Source organism: Taeniopygia guttata, chromosome 10 (assembly GCF_048771995.1).
Source record: "Taeniopygia guttata chromosome 10, bTaeGut7.mat, whole genome shotgun sequence".
In the NCBI taxonomy this organism is placed as follows: domain Eukaryota; kingdom Metazoa; phylum Chordata; class Aves; order Passeriformes; family Estrildidae; genus Taeniopygia; species Taeniopygia guttata.
In genome coordinates, this window is record NC_133035.1 from 1,269,060 (window position 1) to 1,295,808 (window position 26,749).

At 40.4% G+C, this 26,749-nt stretch overlaps 1 protein-coding gene across 1 annotated transcript; it reads right to left on the reverse strand.

Moving 5' to 3' along the window:
* Positions 1–4,748: 4,748 nt before the first annotated feature.
* On the reverse strand, positions 4,749–26,431 carry TSPAN3 (tetraspanin 3). The gene is made up of 7 exons (XM_002194526.7): positions 26,264–26,431; positions 15,481–15,672; positions 14,395–14,469; positions 10,726–10,827; positions 10,259–10,411; positions 9,923–10,006; positions 4,749–5,695 (listed from the first exon to the last, which is right to left on the reverse strand). Exons 1-7 carry the CDS (start codon positions 26,324–26,326, stop codon positions 5,603–5,605), a joined length of 762 nt encoding a protein of 253 aa, XP_002194562.1. The 5' UTR covers positions 26,327–26,431; the 3' UTR covers positions 4,749–5,602.
* Positions 26,432–26,749: the final 318 nt, after the last annotated feature.

Below are 26,749 nucleotides of genomic sequence, written 5' to 3' on the forward strand. Positions count from 1 at the left end.
CTCGTACAAAAGGACAAATGACATTGTGTACACAGTGCTGGTTTTGTAACAGGACTGGCTGGCTCTGAGGAAGGGGGTGCAGGTATCAGGTAACACTCACACTCAATGCAGGGAGCGTGTGGGGGAGTTCAATGCGTTCCCTTCCACTCTGCAAGGACACAAATGCTCAACAGCTGCATCGAAAGGATTGTTCTGAAGTTTTAAGGCGAAAACAGTCCATGGAGGAACTTCTTGGGAAAATGGTGAACTTTAACCTTGCCTGGATAAGAATGCTAACGTAAGTGTGAATGGGAAAGCTTTCAATGCACTAATAGACGTGAGAAGTGCTTTGTCTGTAGAGAAAGGCTGCACAGCCCTTCTTGTGTCTGAGCCCTGGCTGAGGAAGGGAGACTCAAGCGACAGTGACTTCGTTCCGATAAGTGGCAGCTAAAGGTTTTACCAGGTCACTGCTCAATTCAGCAGCCATGGGAGGATGCAAAACCAAAGGAGAGAAGGCATCTGGAGAAATGCATCCTCCCTGCTCTGCAGGGTCCTGTGGCAGCTTTTATAACCACAGCACTTATCAGCACAAGTTTAACTTACGTTTCCTCAGTGTCTGTAACATATCCTCAGTACACCACTTTCCAATGCTGACGGTGTTACTGTACAGGGGGAAACAAAGCTATCAGGATAAATGCTAGATTTAAGCTTTCAAAATTGACATTGCACTCAAAGGGCAAAAACATTTTACAGAGTGCAAGGCTACTAGCACCAAGCATGCTTCCCAAGGATGGGGCATTCTCTGAGTCATGGAAGTACAAGGAGTGCTTAGTTCTACACACATACTGGGAATTCAGTCCTGCCTGTTGCCTGTGGAGCGTCTGGTAAAGGCTGGCACAGGACTCAATGCCACCTTCGGCACAGGTGATTTATCCCTCTCCTACTCTCAGCTGAGCATGCACGAACACTACCCCTGCACACACCTCGTGTGCTGGCAGACGTTCAATGCAATTCAATGCAGACTCACTCAGGAAAGGGCTGATCTTGCTGCTTCCCTTGTCCAGCTGGGAGAAAAACTTCAGAACTCCATTTCAGAAGCAGCTCTCTAGAGCAGACTGCTTGTGCATGCAACACATCCTAGATACTGTCAAACCCCACAACTGCCAGTGATTAGTTTAAGTGTTTTATTTGCACGAGTGCATTCCAGTTCTTCAGTCACAGCCTGACCTAGCAAAGGTCTGACAGGACAGCTATCCTGGAAAATGACTAAATTATTCTCTGAAATGGGGCAGGAGCCCTTTTGGTGAAAACAGCTGGTACCTGAAGCACCACACATCCAAATGAATGCAAAGGTGTTTATTTTCTGGAGTGCCAACAGGAACAACTCCATGGTCCCACACTGCTGTGACTCATGTTACCCCAGGCAACCCAGTTTGCAGGCTTCCCTCTGGCAAAGAAAAGTTTCAATTCAAAATCTCTGACATGTCTTTAGTATTCAGGATGAAGAGCAGCAGGTGAGAGAAAATATCTGGTTCAGTGCCTATCACCAGAAAGAAGTGCTTCTTTGCTTGTTCCAGAAGGATCACCAAGTCTCAGGCCCCCAGACAAGAGCTCTCACTTGTACAGGTTTAAGTTCATGTCCACACTTAATCTACAAACTCGGCCCTGCTTTTAAATGTTGAATAAACTTCGTGTTCATCTACAGTGTAAATACACCACACAGAACAACTGAACTCCTGGCCTGGAGTCCAGACACCGCAAGAAGCAACATCTGTTGCCAGGCACAGATCCAGCAGGGATTACTGCAGTCACAGCAAGGACTAAATCAAAGGCATATGCCTGTACGAAATACGTATTGTGAGCACAAAACCTGTATTGTGAAGGCAACTACCAGATTGAAGAAATAAGGAGTGGGTTGACAAATCTGATATTTACCTCTGCCACCCCAGGCAGCTGCCAGGACATTAAACATGTCCAGGGTGCAGCACATGGCCATGGAGCAGCTGTGCTTCCCCAGCACCTCCTCCTCCACCTAGGAACAAGTGTCCTGCAATTTAGCATTATTTTAAACACCAAACCTTGTGTTAAGGTATACAGAAGGAAACACTGCTTGCTACAGGACTACCTCAGGACTATCTTGTAGGTTTTTTGCAGATAATCCTTTCATGGGGCAGTAGAAGGGCACAGTTTACACCTACTGCTGATAGGGCACAAGCAAACTATGACTGTTCCATCAAAATCAGATTATACCTAGACTTTCAACAGATCAGCAGTAACATAATTCTGCTATCTGCCAATGAGTTTGCTCTCTCCTACTCTCAGTCCCAAAACTGAGACTGACAAATAGCAAAGCCAGTTATCACAACAGGCATGAGAGATCGGTGCTGAAGCAGTCCAGAATAGGAGATTATCTGCAGGACAGTGGGAAACAGGCTAAGACTGCCAGCACCTTACCCTCCCACAGCCAGGCAGACTGCAAGAGGCAGGGTAGAGGCTCAGGTGGCATTCTCCAAGCACTGCAGTCACCCCAGAGCGTGCTGCTGCTGCAGGCACAGCACACGGAACACCAGAGATCCACCACACTTGCAGACTTGCCGTGTGTTCCAGAGGGATCTGTTTCAGACCCAAGATAAGTCAGTTACAAGATCCACTAACTCTACTCTGAAGTCTATCACTGATACTGTTATCACAAGTACTTACCTCAAATCTCATCTGAAGCTGCAAGTACTGAAGAATCTCATGAGCTGTCCTCTTCTGGCTATCAAGGCAGAAATTTCTTTTTTTACTGACTTTGTTAAATTGAGCTTGTTAGACCACTTCTCCTCTGTTTAATAAGGCAAATAAAGATGTTCATGCCATACCAGATGACAATTTGAATGAAACCCTCCAATTCTCAGGAGCCTCCCATTAGGGCGCTGAAAGGCAGTAAAGCACAAGACTTGCACTGCAATGTACTTAAGTCACTTTAACAGCAGTGAGAACAACAAAACCCAATAAAAAAAAACCCTGAAGGCAATTCTAACTTCCTGTGTTAAACCCCACTGGATCAGGTAAAGTTTACTGCTGCAGGAGAGCTCCATGCAGCACACACAGATTCACTCAGCCTGAATAATTTCCTGTGCAGTCTGCACTGAACCCTCTCAGACTCCTCAGCTACAAGACAGCCAAGAAGAAATTAATACAGAAACTTAAAAGACCAGACACAGGAATCAAGGTAAAAAAGCGCTATAACGAAACTAAATCAGCCCTTGTCCCCTAAAATGCACCGCCAGATATGAATGTTTTAACGAGGAAGGCCAAACTACAGCCACACCAACACTCCTGCCTAATGCGAGCCAAACTTTACTCATTTTTATCACTAAGGGAAGCCACAGACCTACACCATTTGTTCCCAGCTTCGCTGAATCACACAAAACGTGGTGCATTAGACCCTTGCAAGTCTGTGGTTGGTTGGCTTTTTGGGGGGGGGAGTGTGGGGGTGTGTGAAGTTTGGTTTTGTATTTTAGAAAACCCAAATACCTCTGAAACTTTATTCACACATCCAAGACCTACTACAAACTGTGCAATTCAAGAAGGTCACTTGAATTGAAGGTTCAAGGAAAAAACTAATTCACAACAGTTAAAAGTTCAGTTGGGTTTTGTTTAGACTATAAAAAATTTGTAAAATATTGAGTAGTTTCCACATTCCAGTACAAATATTCTGCTTTTTAAAGGAAACAGACTTCCTTCATTTACATGCAAGTACTTGTCAAGTCATCTGTACTTCAAATCCCTGTCTTCCAGCAAGATTAAGGAGCACTGGTATCTCCCCCAGGCTATCCTCATTTCAGAGGGGCATATGCAGGCTCCTGACTGTGGAGCCTTGTAGCTGCTAAGAGCTGGCCACCTTTCTAAGCATCCTTAGCCTTATTTTGTGCAACACAGCTCTGTCACACAATCTCTCCACACTGAGTTTTACAAGCCAGGGTCATCTCAATCCTACTAGTTCCATATTTACAATATGCAATACAGTATGAAGATAATCAAATTCAGTGAGCAGGCTTGCTGCCACATCTGGGAAATCTGACGCCACAGTCAGGAGGTCTCTGGGTTGAGCCCCATGCTGTCCTAACAATGAAAATCTAAGTCCCAAGGGAGTATCATTTGAAACCCACCTTTAGAAGTTAACAGAGCTCCATAGGTACATGTCTACAGCAGTGTAACAGCACTGAGAAAAATCCCCCAATAAGCTACACTGGCCTCAAGTGTGTATACATTAGAATATTAGAATCTTCTTTTTCTGAGCGATGTTTCTTTAGTAAGAGATTATCTTGATGTCAGTTTAGCTGAGCATGTCTGCTTTGTACATAAGCAACTGGTAAAAATTCAGAGCATTCCTGGCTTCTGCAAAGGAGGAAGAACTTGAAGACAGGGAAAGTAGGGCAGTGACTAAGTATTTGAATAATGCAAGACACATTAAAACATAATTAACATACAGCAGTTACAGTAAAGCTTTTCATTACCCATTGTTTAGAGGCAACAGATTCTTTCTTAATTGTATGCACAAGATGTTAACTTTCTATCAAGTTCAGCCAAGTTTGTTGTTGTGTTTTGCTGCTATCAAATAAAAAGAACGAATACAATACAATCAGGTTTCCAGCAAATCATAAACACAGATCTATTGAAATGAGGCCACCCAAACCTGTTGTTTTCACACAGTTTGTGTAACCAGCACACCCAGACTCCATTGGACAAAAAAAACTGGAATCTTAAACAGAAAACAAGACATGTTTATAGGGAGGATAAACAGAGATTTATTTAATCAGGTTTATATTTACAGTTGAGATCACTTTCACATACTACTTTGCTACTCTGCATGGCTACATAGTTTCCAAACCAATTGAAGGTCTACAGTCTAATAGTTCACTCAACACATAAAACGCTCTTCATAGAAAAATGAAATATTTCATTATAGAACAGTAGTGCATACATTATACTCCTGAAAAGCCAGCTTGTATTTTAAACCACTAATGTTTGAAAGACTGAATCTCTGAAGGTCAAAATTGCAGTCACATAATCCTAAAATTGGTTAGTTTTTTTCCCCTACAATTTCTTTATATATAAAGTGTACTGGACTTAAGTGTTTTTTTCTTTATTTAAAAGTGACACTGGTGAGGGGCAAGATTAAAACATTTTTTCTTCTCAAATTATATACAGCTGGCTTCCTTTGTACAACTTTGGCCAGAAAAGGTCCATGTAGTGAAGGTTTAAGACTTCCTCTCTGTATATGCAAGAATCAGCCAGTTAATGCTTAGAGGTAATCTACCAAAGTAGGCACACATCCTTTGACTTTCATATCAACCAAATTACACTTAACTTGCAAATGGTTCTGAAATTAGAAAGTTTACTAGCATACTAAAACATTTAGATACATGAATAGCTGGCTAAAACAGTGAAAGTCACAGGTAATTCTATGGGTTTTGTAAAGCTGTTGTTTTGCCCTTCACCAGTGCACAGTGCGGCTGCCCTCATGTCTGAAAGGTGTGCTCGGACTAAGCTTGGGGCAAGAAAGCTATGGAAGTAAAGCTGGCCCAGTCACCTTCCAGGAAGTGGGGAAGATGGAACTGCATGTTGGAATTCTCTTCTAGGCATAGGTTCCACCAGCAATGAGCAGCTCGTAGGCAGGATCCCGACTCCTCCTACATAGAACTATACAGGCACACAGCATGCCCAGAAGCTGGGAGAAAAAACAGAGAACAAGCTTGAGTACAGGGGAGATGCTTCAAGAGACTCAACCTCAGCACAGACTGTCAGCATGCTTCAAGACTGTAACTAACATAAAGGCAACAAACGACCATTCCTCAAAGAGCCTTGGCTCCTGCTGAAAACTCCCAGGGCCACACACTTCAGCCTCATTTTCTTATGAGATTATCCTGGACATCTAAAACAAGACTTTTTTTAGTCAGACACTTGTATTCTGCCTTAGTAATTCAGATTCAGATGGAAGAAACTTCTAATGTTTTTTAATGAAAGGTACAGATTTTTACATACTGTATCTGGTATGGAAAATTCAAGTGCAATTCAAATGCATCAGCTTAACTGCTATGATGAGAACAGGCTTTTGAAAGAGATTTCATAAAACTATCTCTCTGTGAACATGTCATATAAGAAAGCTTAAATCTAAGGCAAATAATTCACTTTTAGACATGTTAAAATTCACAGTATCACAACTGTGCTGGCATACTTACCAGGATTTAGGGTATGATCACCCTGTGCCCACTTACATGTGAATAATCAGGGATTCAGGGGATGATATTTTAAAGAAGTTGCATGTTTACTGAAGGTAGAATAAGACTGTACCAACTAAAAAATAGCAGGTATAGTGTCGTGTGGTTTACAATAAGTGGCAATAGCTTCTATTAAAGTATGAGATTGTATTGATTTGGTTGTATGCATGGAAGTTTATTCACAGATACAAATACTTCAGGAGGCTCCTATCCTATCTCTGGATCATAAAGCACAACTCTGAATGCGACATGATTTTTTTAAAAAAGAACCCAGTCCAAAAATACACCACAAAAAAAGCCCCTTGGACAGAAAGGAAACTAGAATGAAATGGGAGAGCAAACAGGCATAGATCTTCCTCTCTGATACAGAAGCAGAAGCCCAGTGAAGGTAATACTGGGACAAAAGGAGAATTATTGACTTTTTAGAAATACAGGCCAATACAAACATCAGATGTGTAACATGTTTTAAAACTAAATGAGGGTACACACAATATAGTACTCCAGTCTGCTGAAAGACTGAAAACAGAATGTTTAAAAATCTTAAATCTAAATATGCAGTGGTTAGGAAGAGACATGATGGAATTCTAGTATGAGCTTTTAATTTCCTGGAAAGGAACAAGCTGTAAAGATCAATACTCTTCTTTTTCTGCAGTGCATTACCTGCTTTGGACCTACAGCAGAAACCAGTTCAGGTTACAAAAAGCATATGGAGAGTAACACAGTATGGTACTTCAGCTGTTGTTAAAAACAGCACCTTTCTTCATTTAAGTGGTTCCAGCTCACAGACTGACTCCTAAATATATTATCATAGAATCATGAAATGGTTTGGGTTGGACAGACCTTTAAAGGCCACCCAGTCAAGCCCTCCTGCACCAAGCAGGGACATCAACTACAACAGGGTGCTTAGGTTCATAAATTTGTGTCAGAGCAAGAAGAAACAAGTCACATGGGAGAATGACTCGTCATGGACACAGCCCTTCTAAGTGAGTAGGGAATATCTACAATTAAACACCTTCAGTTAGACTTGTAAAATGGAGAGTTTAGGGTAGCTGCCAGTGGCTACAGAACTCAAGAAGGCTCACAGCTGGCAAGTACAAAAACTTCTCTGCTGTTCCAAGCCAGGATAAAATGAGAAATGTGATGCAGAGCAACACCTCCTTTAGTCTTTTGCTAGAATTCATTCTAGCCATGTATATCAAATGAATAAAAGTAGATCCAGCACATTTACAGCTATTTGCACAAAGACAACCCTGTTCAATGACTCCCTTGAGATATTTAGTTTATACAGTTGTGCGAAATCTCAAACATTCAGGTACTACAGTAAAACCTCATGCAATTAACTTCTGAGTTACTATTTAAACATTTATATCCTTAAGGAAGTATCTGAGCATATTCCTAGAATTCACTTATATTCACAAAGAAGTGACTCACGTACCTCAATGTTCTCTACAGACATTATTTATTATGTCATTTAAAAAGATGCTAGCACCTCTAAACATTTCAAGGCATTTGAGTCTGTTTCTCTTTGGTTGCTATTTAATATTGTCAACAGCTATTTGAGACATGTGTTGAGGAAGGATCTATGCATCCTCCTCTTCAACAGCATTCAGGGAAGTTTAGATACCTCCTGCATTCAGGAGGTTTGTTTAATTTATTAATTTTGGATTTCATTTGCCTGCTAGCAAGAACTACATTCAATCTTTCCCCAAACCAACTTTGTACAAAAATTCACTGGCTGTATATACATGTGCCCTTTGTAAATGATCACCAGCCACAAAAGCTGTTCCTTTGCTCCCTTCAGTTTGCCTCCTATCTATTAATAGCTCTGTGCTGTCACTGTGGCTGGGCCCAGGGAATTCTTGCACACTGGAAAGATCCCCATGGTAACTGAAACATGAACATACCAAAAATTACTCCTATGCAGAAGAGACTAAGTTGTTAATATATTTAAAGCCTTGCAAAAATAGTCTTCTCAATCTCTTAATTTTAAAGCAATTACTGAAGGTTAAATTTGTTGACTATAGGCTATCAGAGGTAATGAACTTTGAACAGCTTCATTGCATAACAAAATAATCTGTTCAGGGACTGTGCAGGCAGCATAGGGAAGGTAGCAAAATTCACAAATGGTAAGAAAAACATAATCATTCCTCTAAATTTACAGGGTATGGCCCAAGTTACAGCCATATGCTGAAGTTTACATTCTATCTCCCCCTTCAGATAGCCCACAGACCATTTTGCTCAGAATTGGACCACGTACATACTTGAATTCTGTATGGGAAAGACAAAGCTGTCCGAACTTTTGTCACAAATTTCAGGAGATAAATAATAGAACAGTTTGAACAGAAGGGTGCAAGCAGCCACACTGCCATTGCAAGCATGTGTCAAACTCTGGGCCAGGGCCAGAAAGGATTATAACTGTGCTGCATTTTGGGGCACATCTGTTCATCAACCTGCAAACTCCAACACTAAGAATAATGCCTCTTCTTGGGAGTCACCTCTGCCAGTGTCATAAGATTTTTCACACTTTTTTTCCTGACATAAAATTTTGTCACAGTAACTATGGTTGTGGTAACACATTAATTTTCAGTACACAAATACATTTCATTGTTCAAGCAGACAAGTACTGCTTTAACAACTAAAGTTTTAAGGAAGACAATTAAAACTATACCTCCCCTTCAGATCTCAAATTTGAAATTCCACAGTTGAAGCAGTTTGGGTCTGAACAGTTCATATGTTACAAGGATGTACTCATAGTACTGTATGTAGTATACAGTACTATCAGTACATCCTTATAACATTGAAATACAAAGGGAACCCTCTTTTCACAAGACTGCAAAAGATTATTTACCTTCAAATATACAATCCAGCTCAAAAGCTTCTCTTGAAAACAAAAGTGCCTGAATTGTCAGACTTGACAGGTATGTTTTCTGAATTCAAATACTATTAAGAGCACTAAAGTAACTTTGAAATTAGTTTTTAAGTCTCCTGGGATTCAGCATATGTACTACATTGCTCAGAGACCATAAGGCAGGCATAATCTGAAAATAATTTCATTTATGTACTAAGTCTGCCAGCTGATGAGCATTCAAAATTTCACTTTCACAAATATGTTTGTGAGACAGTTCTAGTGTTTTTTTTTCTTCCTTAAAATTTAATAAATACTAATATACACATTAGTTTATTTCCTCAGTTATCTTTTTGTGATTAGGTTAACTGTATTTAAGTCCAAAACCGAAGAAATCTTCAAGACACAAAGCTCAGTTGCACATGAGCAGAACACACTATCAAAAACCTAGGTGTATCTCCTGGGTGGTCCTGACATTATTTGTACACCATGAAGCATATTAAGATGATGTATCTCTAAAACAGGATGAAAAATGAGCTTTTAGAAGTTGGAAATTAAACACTATGCAAAATCTTCAAGTGTTAAATGCCATCAGAGGACATTTATGATACTTAATACCTAGATAATTAAGTTTTCACAAAGTAATTTGCCATTTACATCAGAGTGGATTACTGCATATAACACTGACTGTTCAGGTCTAATAGAATATACATCCACATAGCAGTGGGAAGTTCTGTGTTAAAGGGTAATATCTGTATGTGCATACCTGTAATTATCTATACTGCAGTTTAGATCTAATGTGAAAGAAGTTAAATAATGAACATTCTCTTACCTGAATAGCAGCAAATGCTAGTGCTGCCCAGATGATATACATCATGATCTCCTGAAGCTTCTTTACAACCAGAGCCTCACACCCCTGAAACAAGTAGGCTTCTTATGTATCAATCTGGCAACCATATTTAGACAGACAAAAAAACCCCAAAAGCATCATACAGGGCAGAAAGGTGCCCTGTGATATATAGAAATAGATGAAAATTACTCACAGATGAAAAGAGGAGAGAGATGATTAACAACATCTACTTTCTGTTAAAGCAAATACAGCCAAGAGTTGATTTCCCCCAAAGAAAATGAATTGTGGCTGTGTGAGTTCATGTTGTGGCTGCCTTACCTCTGAATAAAGGTCCATGGGGCGGGTCAAACTGCCAGTGCAATTGCTGAGGGCTGCTTTGCAACAGCTGAGGGGCACACTGTTGTTTTTAGTTTGTTTGAACCAGATAGTATTCTCCCAGTCTGAATAGTTATGGATCCCACAGCAGCGCAGCTGGAAAATCAGACAGGTAAATAATTAAATTCTAACTGCAATACCAAGAAGACAAGTATATTATATTCCATTGCAGAAAATTACTTAAGTACTACATATTTGAATACAAGCACAGATTGAAAGAGAGCTAATTATATAAAAATTTATCTCCCTGTCAGCAATAATATTAACCAAGTTAAGGTATTTGTTGTCCATTCAGCCATTTCCTAGATTTGTCAGTGGAGGAAGCATATCTACACAAGCAGCAGAGCAACAGCATCTGTGTTTTAAGGACAGAAAGGAGTGGAAAACCAGCACGTGTCTCGCTGTCTCACCTGCCTCTGTACATAGTCAATAGCACGGCTGGCTGCATCAGGATTGGTCCCGTTGTATCGATTGTACACTTTCTGAATTCTGTGGTCAACTTCATCCTCCACCTAGGAAGGGGGAGGAAAGCAGCTGCATTAGCTCACCAGCAGAAGTAGCACAGCTTAGGTAACATTAGTTTGCTTCCACAGCATTTCAGGAAACCAAGGAAACTCCCCATCATCTGAAATCAGCATAATTCAGTGTTACAGCTTCCTAAAGTTCAACTGTGACTTTTGGAAAGATGTTGCTGCCATCTTGCAGCTACAGGAGAAGGACAATCCAGGCAGCTACCCTCCAGATCTTGGGCAAAGTAGCTTTGCACTGTCTGTCAGAAAAGGCACACACTTCTCCTGTGACACAGTGGCAGACATTTCATAAAGTTAAGGACTCTCCACAAGAACATGCACTCACCTCTCTACTTCAAGGTTCCAAACCAAAACCATTATAACCATCTGGGCTAACTTATTTCCCTTGGGACTATGAGGATATTGGGATCAAAAGGTACTAAGTCATACCACCCACTCCTCTGGTTGAAGCACAGGTAAATAAATTCTCAAAGATGCCTTTTGACCCTACAGTGACCAGGCTCTGTTCAGCCCAGTCTCCCAATGCTTCCCAAGGAACCCCGAGGGCAGTACATTGTATATAGCAAAATTTACTACAATAGGTCTTAGAACTACTGTGACCGAGTCAAGATGCTGTCAAGTACATGTATTAGAAACAGATGCCACTCAAGAACCATCACTTGTTGCCTCAAAAAGCATTCTATGATGGCTGACTTGGAGGAAATCTTCCTAGAACCTTTTAAGTACTATATTTTACTGTAAATTATTACTTAAATAATACACAGTTTAGTATAGATAAACATTTGCTCAATTTTAAGATTAGCTTGGATTTGATTTTTTTCTATCACATTCAACAGGAATAATGTGCAAGGAATGCAATTTTAAGACTGAGCACTAAGCATGCATATTCTTCACATTTGCAAGCTACAGCAGGAAGGTCTTGTCAACACATCATTCCTTTAAATACTTTAATGAAAGATTTTTCTGCAGCAATAACACAAGCTGAATTCCACCACCACCCCCTCCTCAAGAATGCTGCCTATTTCAAGATAGGTATGCATAAAAGTCAATTTAGCCTGCACAGGCAACTTGTTTCAGACCAGTTTAAAATCAATTGTTTGATGATTTAACAAAATTGATTTACATCTCCAACTCATAACAAAACAGCTGTTCAATCTGTCACATACATTTTAAAATAATTTATTTCAGTGTTTGTTTGTGCACCATTTGGCTTGCAGTTCAATCAGGGGAACATTATGGTTGAAAACCATGCAAATTCCGTAAGATCCAATGAGAAATCACTAGCTCTAATTAACTGGCAGGTTTAATGAAAAATGAAGAGAGTGAACCCCTCTACTCATAGGAAAAAAGTCTGCAGGTCCTCAAACAACCAAGCCTCTTTTATTCCTATTGGCACTTCCAAAAAGTCTGACTTTTACAGCTAAGGACCAATGCTGGAAGGCTCTGCAGCAGCTCAGCCCATCTCAGCAGGGCCTGGGCACATTTCACATAGTTCTGAAAGAGCCTGAACAGGATCAATACACACGTTTACAGAGGCATGCTGGAAAAATAAGCAATTTTAAGATCAATAATAGTATCTTAAGAGAGCACAGTGCCACTTCCTTTAAGCATTATGCTCAACGTTACTTGGTACCAACAACTGCTATGGCTTTAATCTTTCCTTTTGTTTTCATGTTTGTACGGTGAACACAAAGTACTTCTAACATGATTCATGTGCCTTCAGAAAAACCAAAACAAGGCTCCCAGAGATATATACATACCATGTCAGAAACAGACCAAAATTAACAAAGCACAAAGCCGACTTACTTATCCTGGCAAAAATAATCAGAAGGCTAAGCAGACTTGCCCTCCCAGCTCACTGGTAATAAATTTATTTCTGTTGTGCTTGAAATGGTAGCTTAAGATGCTAGATACAGCAGGGTACTAGAAAATTGCCATCTTTACTAACAAAACCCGTCTGTCCTTCACAAAGATTTAAGGCTCAGTTTTCAAATACTGACTTCCACAAACAGCTTAACCTAACATCATGCTGTCACCAAAACCAGACAATCTTCCGTCTTCTGCCAAGCTCTGGCCCTGCATTACCTACTGCAGTGAAAAGTGCATGACAGCAAACCAAAAAAAGAGATGCAACAGGAACACACAGCTGGGCAAGGAAGATCCATGCATCTGCTTGTATCTGCTGTGAATACTGCTCACTGAAAAAGAGCAAGTCCCTTCAAGATGGGAACATGGAAGACAGTGAAATGACTACTGCTTAGTCCAGGTCAGATCCAAAGTAATTCCTGCACATATTAAAGTATTCCTCTGCAAGTACTGAAACCATTCAGATCAACATGTAAGAACCCAATTCCTACTCTCCCCTGGAACTGTAGTGCTTTCCTCAGTGGCTTCTAAGGTCTACTTCCACTACAAACTTTAGAATCCCCAACGATCATCTCAGTTCACTGCCAAGATACCAGAAATCAAATGCAAAGCATGAGAAAAAAATATCTTGAGTTCAAGCATGGCCAGTAGAGCACTTCTGCTGAAGCAGCCTATTCTAAGTGTCATGCACCAGGTATGTAACACAAACACTTCAAGGTCATGTGGTGAGCTGCTTACTCAAAGCAGCGGTCCCCCTGGGACCCAAACAAAACTACCACTTTTACTTCCAAGCTGTCTCCCTGTTTGTTCCAGGATAGCAGAAGAAAGCAAGGAGGAGAGAATACTGAACCTTTGGGACTTGTGCTGCTCACAAAAGACCAAAGTAAATGGTACTGTAGGTCAGCTTGCTGGTAAGATATCCCTGAGTGTCCTACACTGCAAACATGCTCCACATCACAGCTAAAATGCCTTCTCTGGTTTTTGGCTTTTTTTTTTTTTTCAGAATTTAGATTGAGACATATGAAAAACTAGTAAACTGTGCAAGTTGGAATTTTCTTCAAGCTACACTGTAGCACCTCTAATACCATGTAATATATTTCTACCATATATTATGTTGGAAGAAACAGATCTGATTTCACTTTTTCTAGTCCTGTTTCTTAATTCCATTAAACAAACAGTAGGAAAAGTTGTAGTTTGTTTAGCTATAATTCCTGTCAACAACCTGAGTAATGCTAGAAAGTATATATTAACACATTCAATCTATTTCATTTTATTATTGTGCAGTGTTAGTTTGCACACCAAAACACATGACAACACTGAAGTTATTGCATATCAAAAAATTACGCCCTATGTTCAAACATTGCGTAGGCTCAATCATTCACAAAGTCAAAGCATAAACAAATTACAAGACCATCTGGAAAATGTAAAGGTATCAATTACTGTGACTTTCTTCTCCTGTTTAACTGTTAATGATGTATTTTTTTGCCTACAAGATAGCTCTCTGCATTCATGTTCTACATTTTAAGGTAGTGGTATCACAAATCAATCCACTCAGATGTCCGATTTTAATCCCTTAATAAACACCCATTAACAGTTTCACAGAATCAAACATAGTAAAGACTACACTTCTGTTTTATGGTCAGAATTCATAACAAAACATTACTGAAATGGAGAGGTTCTTACCTTTGCTCTGTAAATGTAACCAAGAACCACAACCACAACTTCGGTGACAAAAACCAAGAGCAAGATGATCACAAACTGCAAAATACAACCAAAAATGTTTGTGCAAATAGTTTCATTCATTTGCCTAATGAAAGACTCCATGCAAATTTTTCTACTTGAAGTTATTTTTGCTGCAAGGCTTTGATTTAACAGATAATTTAATGCAGGCACTTAAATTGACCGAATGAGCCCAGAATTCATTCAAGAAACTTCAGTGTTCCCAGCTTCACCAAGTAATAAGAAGCTGCCCAGTCAGGCAAGTCCAGCTGTCATTAGTACTGAAAATACCATACTGCAGGTCTTTAATCAAAGGTTTCTATCAATCTTCTTTGATAGATAAATAGGAACATATCATCAAAGAGGCTACCCAAGCAGTTACTTAAGAGTGGTAGATGGACTAAGGGAATGTTTCTTCAGATTAAGCTCTGTAACAACTGAGCAAGCTATGCATTTGTCTTTCTATATTTAAGAGCAGTTTTAAAGAAGTGTACAAAGCACTCAGCAAAAGAAGCTGCAAACCCCCCGGTGGGGCAATTCAAATACCAGCCTCTCCTCTTCCCTACCTAGTTTTCAAGCCAAAATTACAAATACTTGGAAACACAGGGCATAAAATATTGCAAACCAAGTGTCCCAAGTAAGATGAAGAAAATCAGGCCTTATGACAACCCTTAGTTAACCCTGATGCAAGACACTTAAAGCAAGAAAGCTCCTGAATCACTTTTCTCTTCCTCCATTTCAGCTTTTCAACCAGAACAGATAAAAGTGAGATTTAAAAACTGTAAGACTTAATCATATGGTTTTACACTTTTTAATGAGATTACCACAGTTCTAAAAAAGGTGAAACTGAGAGGCCTTCTGCTGCTACAACTGTTAAATTTAACACCTTTATTCAAAACACAGAATAGAAACAAGATGTTCCTAAAAAAATTAAGCAGATAACTTTCAAGGCCATAAAGAAAAAACTCCAAGTAATATTTTAGGAGTTTATTAAGAGAGAAGGCAGCCAAATATCCACGAGGCCAAGACTCTGCAGAGCTCTGCACTCACCGTAGCCAGCCCACAGCGACTCTCCCGAATGGTAGCGCAGCACCCAATCAGGCCGATGATGAACAGCAGCGTTCCCACGGCTATGATGATCACAGCTGGAATGAGTGTATAGACATCTTCAAAGAAGTGATCGTAGTCATCATATGTGATGAACACATAGGCTCCCACGTAGCACAGGATACCTGCTGCCGCCTACAACAGGCACAAAAACATTTTAAGTCCCTTGGAACACCAAGCTCTTCCTTCAGCAAGGTAACAATTATTCAAACAAACACCATAGTGTTCCTCAGAAATTTGCCAGCTACTATCTATGACTTACTGTTAGAATAAAATAAATGTACACATTGTGAACTTTAACCTCTGATAGGGAAAGATGAACTACTAGAAACAACAGCACTTCTGGAGGGTTTACAGCACTGGAAAAATCTGATTCCAACTAGAAAGCAGGCAGAAACAAACACAAACCACCAACCACTAAAAAGCCAAAGCAAATACCTACAGAAATCTACCATAAACATGCAAAATTGATGCTCTCAGAAGGATTGTTGTACAAAATGGTCCTCCTTAAACAAACAGAAAGTCAACTTAAAGTTACTGCAAAATAAGCCCTGTAGGATGAAGCTGCAACTATACAGACTTAAGCAGAAAGACAGCTCTCACATCAATCTGCCATGACCTTGCCTCCCTTACAGTTACAACGATCCAAACACATCAATACTTTCAGTATCTTTAAGCTGAGCAGAGCTAGTAAAAGAGAGACAACTGTTGCTTGAGGAGCCAACTAACACACATTTCTTTTTAAATACAAGAGCCTTATCAGTTTGTGCTTTACAGATGTCTTTCCTAACTGTCCTCACACTTGATGCAGGATGAAGTATCAATTTGCAGTGATGGACAATACAATCTGAATGTTTCGTGACAGGCATTTCCAATGTCCCAATACAAGGCCGAGCTAAAACAATGCACTCAGAAGACGCAAGGCTAGGCTATGACCTGGGGAATTTCATTTTGTTGCGAAGGGCAATGTCCCTATTACAAACCAATCCATATGCTGGACACAAGAGCGCTCTCAACTGAAAGGTGACACACTGCAGCTCCAGTCTGAGGGAGAACACTGCAGCCTGCCTCCAGCCAATGCTCCTACTTACTGGCCTTAGAACTTAGGGCAGACACACAAGCAGCAGCTTCGAGTGGCTGTAATACTGCAATGCTGGACTGTGCCAGTGTACAACCAGATGTACCCTCCATAATTCAGTCTAGGAGGATTAGCCCAGCTGCCTGCACAAAGCAGGCTCAACAATTAATTCAAACCAGGTTGCTCAAGGCTTTGTCTCAAGTCTTGGAAGTCCTCCTTGGGAAGCCTGTTCAGTGTGGCACAGAACAACACAAGCCACAAGACGAAAGGTATCCAGGATTTCAGTCCTGTTTGCCACTACATACTAGATGTATTGCAACATTACTTCTACTCCTTTCTATAAAACAATAGCACACAACCACTACCAGAACATTACTTTATGTATGGAATATTCCCTGCAGCACTTTGCTACAGAAACACTATGTCAAAGAAAAAAATATTAAGAGCCAGATCAAAAGAATCATCATCTGCATGGATGTGAGCAATACATTTGACCTCTCCACCTCTCTTTCTGCAGCAAAGGTAATTGTGTACTCTGCAGGAATCTTAAAGGCATCTGGAGGCTCACATTCATCCAATAAAAGGTGTTATGTACATATAAGGAGAGGGAAAACTGAAAATTCAGTAACAAAGACCAAGAGCAAGATATCTTTTCCAGACAAGAGTGAACAAGCTATTGCAAAATCACCCCCTTGCACAGACGATGCTGAAATGCTAATTCATCTGTACAAATCCTGCCATATTAGGTACAACATGGCAAAATGCAGACACACATTTTCTGTACACAAAGCGAAGATTCAAAGTAGTGTCACTGAACAATGGAATTACATTAACTGTTGCCTAGCAATGAAGTGTGTGAATGGCAGGCCAGTGATGTAATCTCCCATTTCTAAGAACTAAAATGCTTGTTAGAAATACAGCTATGTTACAAGGTGGCAGATGAAAAACCACAGCTGTGGTTGGCATCAGGCAAAGAATATGTACCACAAAACTGAAATCAGAACCATTTGTGAACTCCATTGTTCTTCTTTTGTTGTAATTTAATTGGCTTCCTCTTTAAGAAATATCTGGATCATAAACTGCATAAAGACATATATTTGAAGAATGTATTTGAAGTAAAAGGAGTTTAGCCTTAAAAAATTTTAGATCTGTCTATAGGTGTTACCTTTCCTTCCCTACTTCAAGAAGCACATGCATTTTAAGAAACATTGCTTCTGCAGCCTCTGAACAGATTAAAAGCTGCCTGGTTTGAAGACTTCATTAAATCCCTTCTACATATGGTACAAGAATGACTAATCATCCATGACAGCACTGGGTCTTACGTTTTGCTTCTCAACAATGTTGAGTAACTGGTGTTTCTGAAACAGACACTGCCTCTGTGATGAAGTGACCACCATACTCTTCAGAATTACTGCTGCTACCTCTTCAACAAGTAATCTGCAGGGGGGAAGGTCCTGAGAGCAGAGGTAGGTACCTGCTGGAGTTTGCACAAGTTTTAAAAGCCATGAAGATTAAAACTCCTTCCCCATGTATCACAGCTGAACACTGTTTTTGAACAGGTGCAGGACTTAGGCTATCACAGAACAATGAAAACAGCAGCACTAACTGGTCACTTACACGTAAACAAGTCTGAGATGACCTCCCTTTTCTTTCACATCACAACCACGGGACTGTTTATTTCAGCCTGCTCTAGATCAGGAAGCAGGGGGTCCCTGAAGTATTTTAGCTGGGATGAGAAAAGTGCTTTTGAAGCAATCCTTTTTGCTCACCTTTTGATGATTTTCTCTTACTACCTTTAGGCTTGCACCACTGAACAGTCTTAGGAGTGTGTAAGAGGAGTCACTTTGGGTGAAAGACAGGCACAGCTCCTCTGCTGCCTGCCCAGAGGTGTTCAGTCAATGGGACTGCCCGAGCCCGAGGTCCCTCCCTCTTCAGAGCTCAGCAGTTCCAACGTGCGGTCTCAGCACACAGTACACTGTCACCCACTGATACAAATAACATCTAAACACTATGACAGACAGGACACTTTTAACCACACAAATACAGTTTATGTTGACCAGAGCTGCACCAGTTAAATGCACATTTATTACTTGTTGCAAACTAAGTACAAAGTCAAATACATGTGTTTTATAAAGAAAAAAAAAAAAAAACCCAAATCAACTGACTCCCCACCTAAAACCAACAACCCACCCAAAACAGAACCATGTGCTTAAACCATCTATCTCAAAATAGGAAGCATCTAAGGAACCCAAAGTCTGTATAGACACAAGGATAACTTAAAAAAAAAATCATCAAATAATCTAGATCTCAATGTTTACCATCCTGCAGAGTACATAGAAAATCTTCAAAGTCTGACCTTGCCGAAGTCAAAGACAAATTTATATAAAGCTACTGTGTTTACAATCATGTATTTCCTATCATCAAATGGAAACCAAATATATGAACTGCATGCAGTTCAAACAAGTCTTTGATAAACAGGGCTTGAAGGAAGAATTCTCCAACTTAATCTGCTCAATGCTCTGAATAGAGATGGCAGCATTTCCTGAATCTGTGCCAGGTAACATGCATGCTCTAGGGACATGACTGTTTATTCAGCATTCACACATCCTTTTACAGTTGTCTGCATCTAACTCATAGTTCTGAGCCTAAAGCACACTCTTATTTTAGGATGAATTAACCTTTAAAAACCCTGATATAAAAGTACAGTCAATGAACACAGCTCATTGCAAAAGGCTTGAGCAATTCAACATCCTTTTCATCAGAAGCAAGTTTCTCAGGCACATAGACCTCTCCCAGTTCAGAAAAGGATTGATTTTACTGCTTTGCCTGGAACCTCTATGGAGTTATTAAAAGCTCAACAATTATGCAAAGAACTAGAGGGTAAACTGGAAGATCCAATGACACAATGGTAAGCATCATTCAACATATTCTAGGAAAGCTCAGCTGGAAATCGAAGTTCTTTGAGTAGTCTTTGGGCTGCTGTGACAACCTAAGCTCATGGCTATTTGACGAAGTCAGCCTTCACCTCCCACAAGCCCTGAGGTGCACAAGGCTGTAACTGCCCAGCTGCCTCTTGAAACACCTTCAGGGGTTTAGTTTGCTTGTTTGCTTTCCAAGCAGGCTACAAACACACACCAAGAACTGTTCTCATGTCTTCAGTAATGCTTACACACTGCAGCAGTTTGAAAGCCAAATTTGTGGCTACCTAAGATGATGAATGTAAGATATTTAAACTTGTTCCACTGATCATTTATTTATCAACCATGGACACTGCAGCTTCATTTACAAGCAAATTCTTCCTTACACTACCCTAATAATGTTACTGCCAAAGATCTGATCAGCACTTACTTAACACTTACAAAAGTTCATAATTTTCTCTTCACCTTGCTATGGAATTTTTTTCACTTTGGGACCCTAATTGAACACATAGCAGAAGTTCTGAATTCCTTTTGTGGTACTGTTTCAATTAACTTGGCCAAAGAAAAGTATTTGTCCCATTAGAATCTATGTTTTATTCACTGTTTTAAGAAAAACACATACTCTCTGAAATGAAGGAAAGAAAATTAAGGGAAAAGTACAGTATCTTAAGAGAAAACACACCCGATATTCAATTAGGCAAGAGGAGTATTTCACATTTTTAGTAAGAACGCCTACTTATAAATTCCTACTGCTGCCAACTTTGCCACTGCTGATTGGTAAATGTTGATAGCAACACAGATACCACTCTAAACCAATTATTCATTCCACTATGGAAATATCTTTCAAGCATGGGATTGTTAACTGTACCCATTGATATATTCTGATGGACCATCTACATCATCTTTGATACAAAGAACCTAAGGATAAAGTAAAAAAAAAAAAGCCTTCTACGCTAACAGACCCTCAAGCTTTTCTGCCTGGATCCTGTCCTAGGACAATTTTCTCAACATGTCTACTACTTTCCTCATGTTAAATGTGAGTTTATCTTTGTTTTCACTGCCTCTGTATCACGTTTTTTAAAAAACAAAACACATGTCTACACTTTTTGAGAGTCTACAGTTAGTCTATGCACACCAACTCCTGAACATTTCCTACCCACAAGCAGGAACAATGGTATTGTGGTCTGCCTCCAGATTTTTGGGCTTACAACAGTACCTAAACATGTGGGTTTTTTCCACATTTCTCCATTATTTGACTTCTAGGGTATTTCTGACACTTCTGGTTCTTTCCAACACTAGAATACTCATAGCCTGATTACTGTCATAAAAAGAAGGGGATGACAAATTTTCTAAATCTTCCTTTTAGCTTTCTGTTCTTCAAAATTTATTTCCTTAACTTCTAAGGCCCAACAGGATCTCTGAGGTTTATTTCTCTTACTCTTTTCAGCACTTCACTGCTGTGTATAATCTCTCTCTACTCCCCTCCCAAACAAACCCACACCCATACTTGATATTTTCTCTGGCTCCTGAAATTGATGCATAACCAGCTTAGAACCCAATGGTTTCCTGACACTCTTACCTTTGTTCTCAACAGTAATAAATTAACTTAAACACTGAGCTGTAACTGTCTTACAAAATCTTTTGGGAGAAGAAAGACAGGAATTCCATTCACCTCTGTAACACAGTTTAAACGATCTCAAAGGCTTATAAACCAAGAAAGCCCTGTAAAATTCAAGCAAGCCAGACTGCTCTGTCTGTCCTAGCCACATTCAGTTCTGCAGCACCTGCCCGAACACCTCACTTTCAAAGGCTTTTCAGGCTGAAGCAAAAGGCTGACCTAGGTGCGTTTGTGTTCAGCATCGCATATTTGAAGTGCCACTAATTGCAAGATGTAGTGCATCCGCAGTCTTCTACCTCTTTAGAAGCCAAGTTAACAATACAGCCATTCTTTTACACCTTTTTAATCACCAGGGCTGTAACCCGAGCTGGTGCTCCACTATTCCCAGACTCCTTGCTCTGCAGGAGAACAATGATGATGACTCCGTGCTTCCAAGTTCATCAGGTAAAGTGATATTTCCTTGTACTATTCAAAGGTATCACATTTAGCTTTGCAACTTGCTTTTATTAGGTATTAGACCTTTTAAGCTCAAGTCCATATGCCAAAAATCCTGAAAAATCCCAGGCAAAGACCTGAAACTCATCCTGTAGAGAAACATGAATGACACTACCGTGTGGCTTAAACAAATCAAAGTATCTATTACTAAAGTTCAGGACCTGGCCCACATTTGCTATCTGAAAATTCATATTCAAATATTGTAAGAAAAATCACTCAGAGGACACAACACTTGAGAGTTTTAAATCTTAAATTTTTAATTAAAATAACGGATTTTTTTAATGCACAGGATTCCAAACCATTATACAATCCTGAAGGATGCACTCTCTTTGCACTACCATAGTGGCAGAAGCAGAAAACATTACAATTTTACATCCAGAAGCAACTGTCTTTCAAGACAAAATGGCTTTGGACAAGTAATCCCTGCAAAGTTACCTTTGGGATTATCCATCAATTAGTCTTTGATCACCAAAGATCTCACAAGAAATTTGTTTTAAAGTCCAGAGCATTTTCAAGCTCACAATACAACTGAAGAAATTACTGGGCTTGTTGCTATGCGTAAGAGAAAGTGAACTCTGATCTTCCTTTCTACTATTAAATTTGAATGAATTTTCCTGTTGCTTCATTTTCTTTTTCTCTACCAGAAATCCCTAAACCTATTACATATACATTGCTCCATTTCCCCATACTCCAGCCACTGCACTGTGGTGAGCATGCCCAAGCTGTGCAGGGAGCACAAATCTACAGAAAGTATTTGTGCTCTACAATTTCTCTAAACAATCATACCAAGAATGTTTTAGAACAGCTTAGTCAAATGAACTGTCAAAGTAATGATTTCCAGCCAGCTAAATAATACAAGAATAACTTAAACCGCTTGCAACTACCGAGTTGGAAGTGTTGTAGAAGCACAGTTCATTCCTTTTCTGAAGGAGGACACAGAGGTGAAAGATAAAAACCTCAGCAAGCACAGCATATCTGGCACTATTTTAGCAGAGCAGGCTGTCAAAGCACACAGATTCTTAGGGAATATAAAATAGATTCCCTCTTCTGAAGCAAGACCGCACGGAACTCTGAATATTTTATCATTCTCTCCTATGAATTAAACTAAGACTCAAAACATTTCCTTAGTATTTTTGTCTTCATCTCATCTTCAAACTGGTTTCAACTGAATTATGCAAGTCACACCATGAAGCCTTAAATTAAGGGCACACAAATAAACGTATTTGACAGTAGTCTTTAGGTATTTATTCCAGGTAATTTCTTACTCTTCCAAAATTATGCAGACTTTAAATTTAGGAGGTTTCCTGAAGAACATGCTATTCTCAAATACTTTAATTTTGTTGTTTTTTTTTTTTTTTTTTTTTACAATTAGTCATTATCAACATTTCACCAAGATAACAAAAAGATCTTGCTGATTATGAAGATGTACTAGAAGTTACATGACTTAAAGCTGTATTGCCTTTCACATCACAATTACTTCCTATGCAATACCCTTCCTTATAGGACTTAGCATCTCCTAAATGAAGTCACCAGCTGAAGAAATAAATCTTGGGCAAATTTATGGTAAAGGTCAACTGAAGGATTTGCTTTCCTTTGCCATCTACCCAAAAATTAACTCATAGCAACGAGACACTAAGATAAACTATTAATCAGATCAGTACTCCCTGGTCTAAGGAGGGCAAGTTTTAACCGATACTTCACATCAATGCACTTCTTGGTAAAGGAATTTTGACCTTCACTCTTTAACAATTATCCAAAATTCAAGCACATGTTCCACACAAAATTTACACTCTACCACTCTTTATGACTACCAGTCATGATACTGTTTTCTTACAGAACTCTATATTAAAGGCAATATGGGCACCAACAGAAGATGCACTCAATGCTCAACAACACCCCTACAAATACAACTCAGCTGAACTGTCAAAATACCACACCAAAAATGTGGAAAGGTGAGTAAAGTCCATTCAGCTTTCTACATGATAAACTAGTACCTGCCCTGCTTTCAGACTGTTTCCACAGCCTATTTTCTTTAAGAAATAAAAATCCTGCAGTATTACAAACATGTAGGACAGTATAGTTAATATAAGAATTTTACACAGTAGAAAGATGCTTTTGCAAGACAATAAATGACTTTTTATAGTGTCAATGAAAATGTAACAAGTAGCATAATACTCTTCAAAGTGAGATGAACTTGTAGAATTGAAATCAATAGCTGTAGATGATAAGTGGTTGTCACCTGCCAGCAAGGTCTGATTGCCACTTTCAGAGTTGAAAGAAATTTGTAAAAGTTAGAACCAAGTTTAACAAGCATATCTCTGCTATTTCTTCATAGGACTGATAATTTTCTGAACATCTCAGTCATAGGACAGATATAAAATCTTTCAGAACATTCACATCTTCCCACAAGTAAGAGACAAGGGTTGAGGGGGGAAGTAATAATCCACTACTTAGTCACAACTTGCTACTCCTACAGGTGACCATGAAGATAGTGATAACGCACAAGACTGGTATAAGAAACCTTAGAGAGAGCAAATTTACAAAAGCAATTAAAGGAGATTTCATAGTTACTTGACCAATTCTAGGCATTTGTCTACTGTCAAGTCTTGGGAAATCCCAATGATCTAATTATCAATATTGGAAATACAGCACAACAAGCAAAATATTTCTTTAACAGCACTGAAGCACTTACATTGCCAACTAGAAGAGCACCAAATGTTAACATACACAGCTCAGTCAACAAACGAGCTATTGACTTTAGCTTGTGAAAGAAAGGAAGACCACTGATTTCTGTAACTCACTTTCAGAAAGCCTGCCTCATTCTACATGCAGCTGATGAGCTGCAAGGTTGTTCCAACACAAGCAACCCAGTCACTTATCTGTCAAAAAGCTATCAGCACGCGCTGACTTCTTGGGCTGGAGGTGGTTTACAGAACACAAGATTGATGACATTTAAATTTGACATGAAGTACATCTTATCTAAATATAGTCTGCCCATTTTAAATTAAGCCAAGTTTGTCTCAGAAGTGATCAAAAATTGTAAAGCACGAAGTTCAGCATTACAGAAAATAACTCTGACCCCACCACTGTATGAGATTAATAATGGCAAACTCCAACATGCAGCTAAATTACTAAATGCAGCAGACAACGAACAATACCTATCACTAAGCTTCTGGAGCAGGGGAGAAACTGCACAGAGAACCTGTGCTCATTTACTCCAAACAGAGCCTCGTTTATATCATCAACTACAGAAAAATCTACTTCAAGGTGCCATCAAGAAGGCAACCCATAAAAACTGTGTCCAGTCAAAAACTTTTTTAAAGTATGAAGTAGAAGTCGTTAAAGAGTTTTTAAAATGTCACTTGCAACTAAGCATGTAACAAAAAGCCACACCCAACAAAGCAGATTCCAACCTTACCACTGAGATTGATGTCACTACTTTTTACTTTAAATATAAAGAATGGAGCCTGTGCACCTCAGCCAGAATGACAAACTTCTAATGTGCAACACTTAAGGCCAAATATACCTCACCTTCAACTGCTCCTCTCCAAGAAGATATAGGCAAATACCGGTAAGAATGCACAGATATATATGCATTTTCCCTGACCATGATTCATTTCCAGGCACCCTTAAGGAGCGTTCCTTTGTAAAAATTCAGACAAGAACAGTCATCCTGTAACGCTAGTAAGACTTCATATGACTTTCAATAGTATAAGAAACAGCTACATATAGCTACACTTTTATGTTACAACAGCTTGTTACCCACTATTACGTTTTCACAGATGTAATCTCTAAACAGTTGGGACAACAGGTATTCTGATCCTGGAGCTGGGATAAGAACAGGAAAAACGCAGTACCTAAATGCACAAAGGGAATTCTTAAAAATCTACAAACCAATCTTTAATATGATTTGAGAGTTACGCTGTCCTGACAAGGCAGTTATTACAGTGACTACAATGCCAAGCTAGAGCCCGTATGTCCATCCTGAAAAAGGTCATTTACAGCAACCTACTCTCCCTCTTTTGTAAGCTTTTGTCTTACTGTCACTGGAGCCGTGGGAAGTTTCAGCGATGCATAAACACTACAATGGTTGGTGGAACATGGAGCAGAGACCCCTGAAGAGCCATGCCCTCCCCGATTCTGTGCTGGCAGCGCCCACACTCAGCGCTGAGCGCCCGGGACGTCCCGCCGCGGACAGCGAACCCCGCGACGGCCACAAGAGCGCTACAGAAACCGAACTGGCTACAGAAACTCAACTGCCAGAGAGCCGAGAAGCTCAAAAATGCGAGAAAGAAAAGCTGTATGCGCTTACACAACCGCCTCTACCCCAAGATCCCCAATGCTCGTAAAAATTCAATGCCAGGTTCAGCTCCCCCCGCCCTGGAGCTCGGCAGGTGGACTCGAGGGAAGGGACTGCGCCCAGCTCTGACCCCCACAGCGCTCGCAGGGGCTCAGAAGGCCCGTTAAACAGAAAAGTTCAAACACGAACTGAACCCGTGCGGGGCGGTAGCGGGGGGAGGCTCCCGGCTCCTGAGCGAGGCCCGCAGCGCTCTCGGGGCCAGGCTCCGAGCTGGAAGCCCGGAGCCGCTGTCTCTCGCGAGGCGCGGCCAGACTCACCCAGAAGATGAGGTTGAGGAAGACGAGGATGGTCTTGGAGGAGGTGATGCCGCACTGCCCCATGGCGCCGCAGAGCCCCGGCCCGGCCCCGCTCCCTCAGCGCCGCGCACGTGACCGCCGGGCCGCGCGGCCAGCCTAAGATGGCGGCCGCTGGCGTCACGTGGCGCGAGGGGGCGGAGGCGCCTAAGATGGCGAGCGGCTCCCCTTAAAGCGCTCCCGCCCTCAGGGGGCGCCGCGCCCGGGCGGCCCCGGTGGCGCTTTAGTGTGATGGGGAGGGCAGCGCTGCCCTCGAGCCTCGGAACCCAGGCCGCAGAGTATAACAAGCACAACTTCCGCTTCTCGGTCAGCACCTGAAGCGATAATTTTCCGACTACCTCACACTCCTAAAACAGGTGCCGACGAACTCTGAACGTTCACATGCCCCTTCAAAAAGCTGCACCGTAAAGCTCTCACATCCTCTAGAGGCCGTCGGCTCCGGAGGGAAAT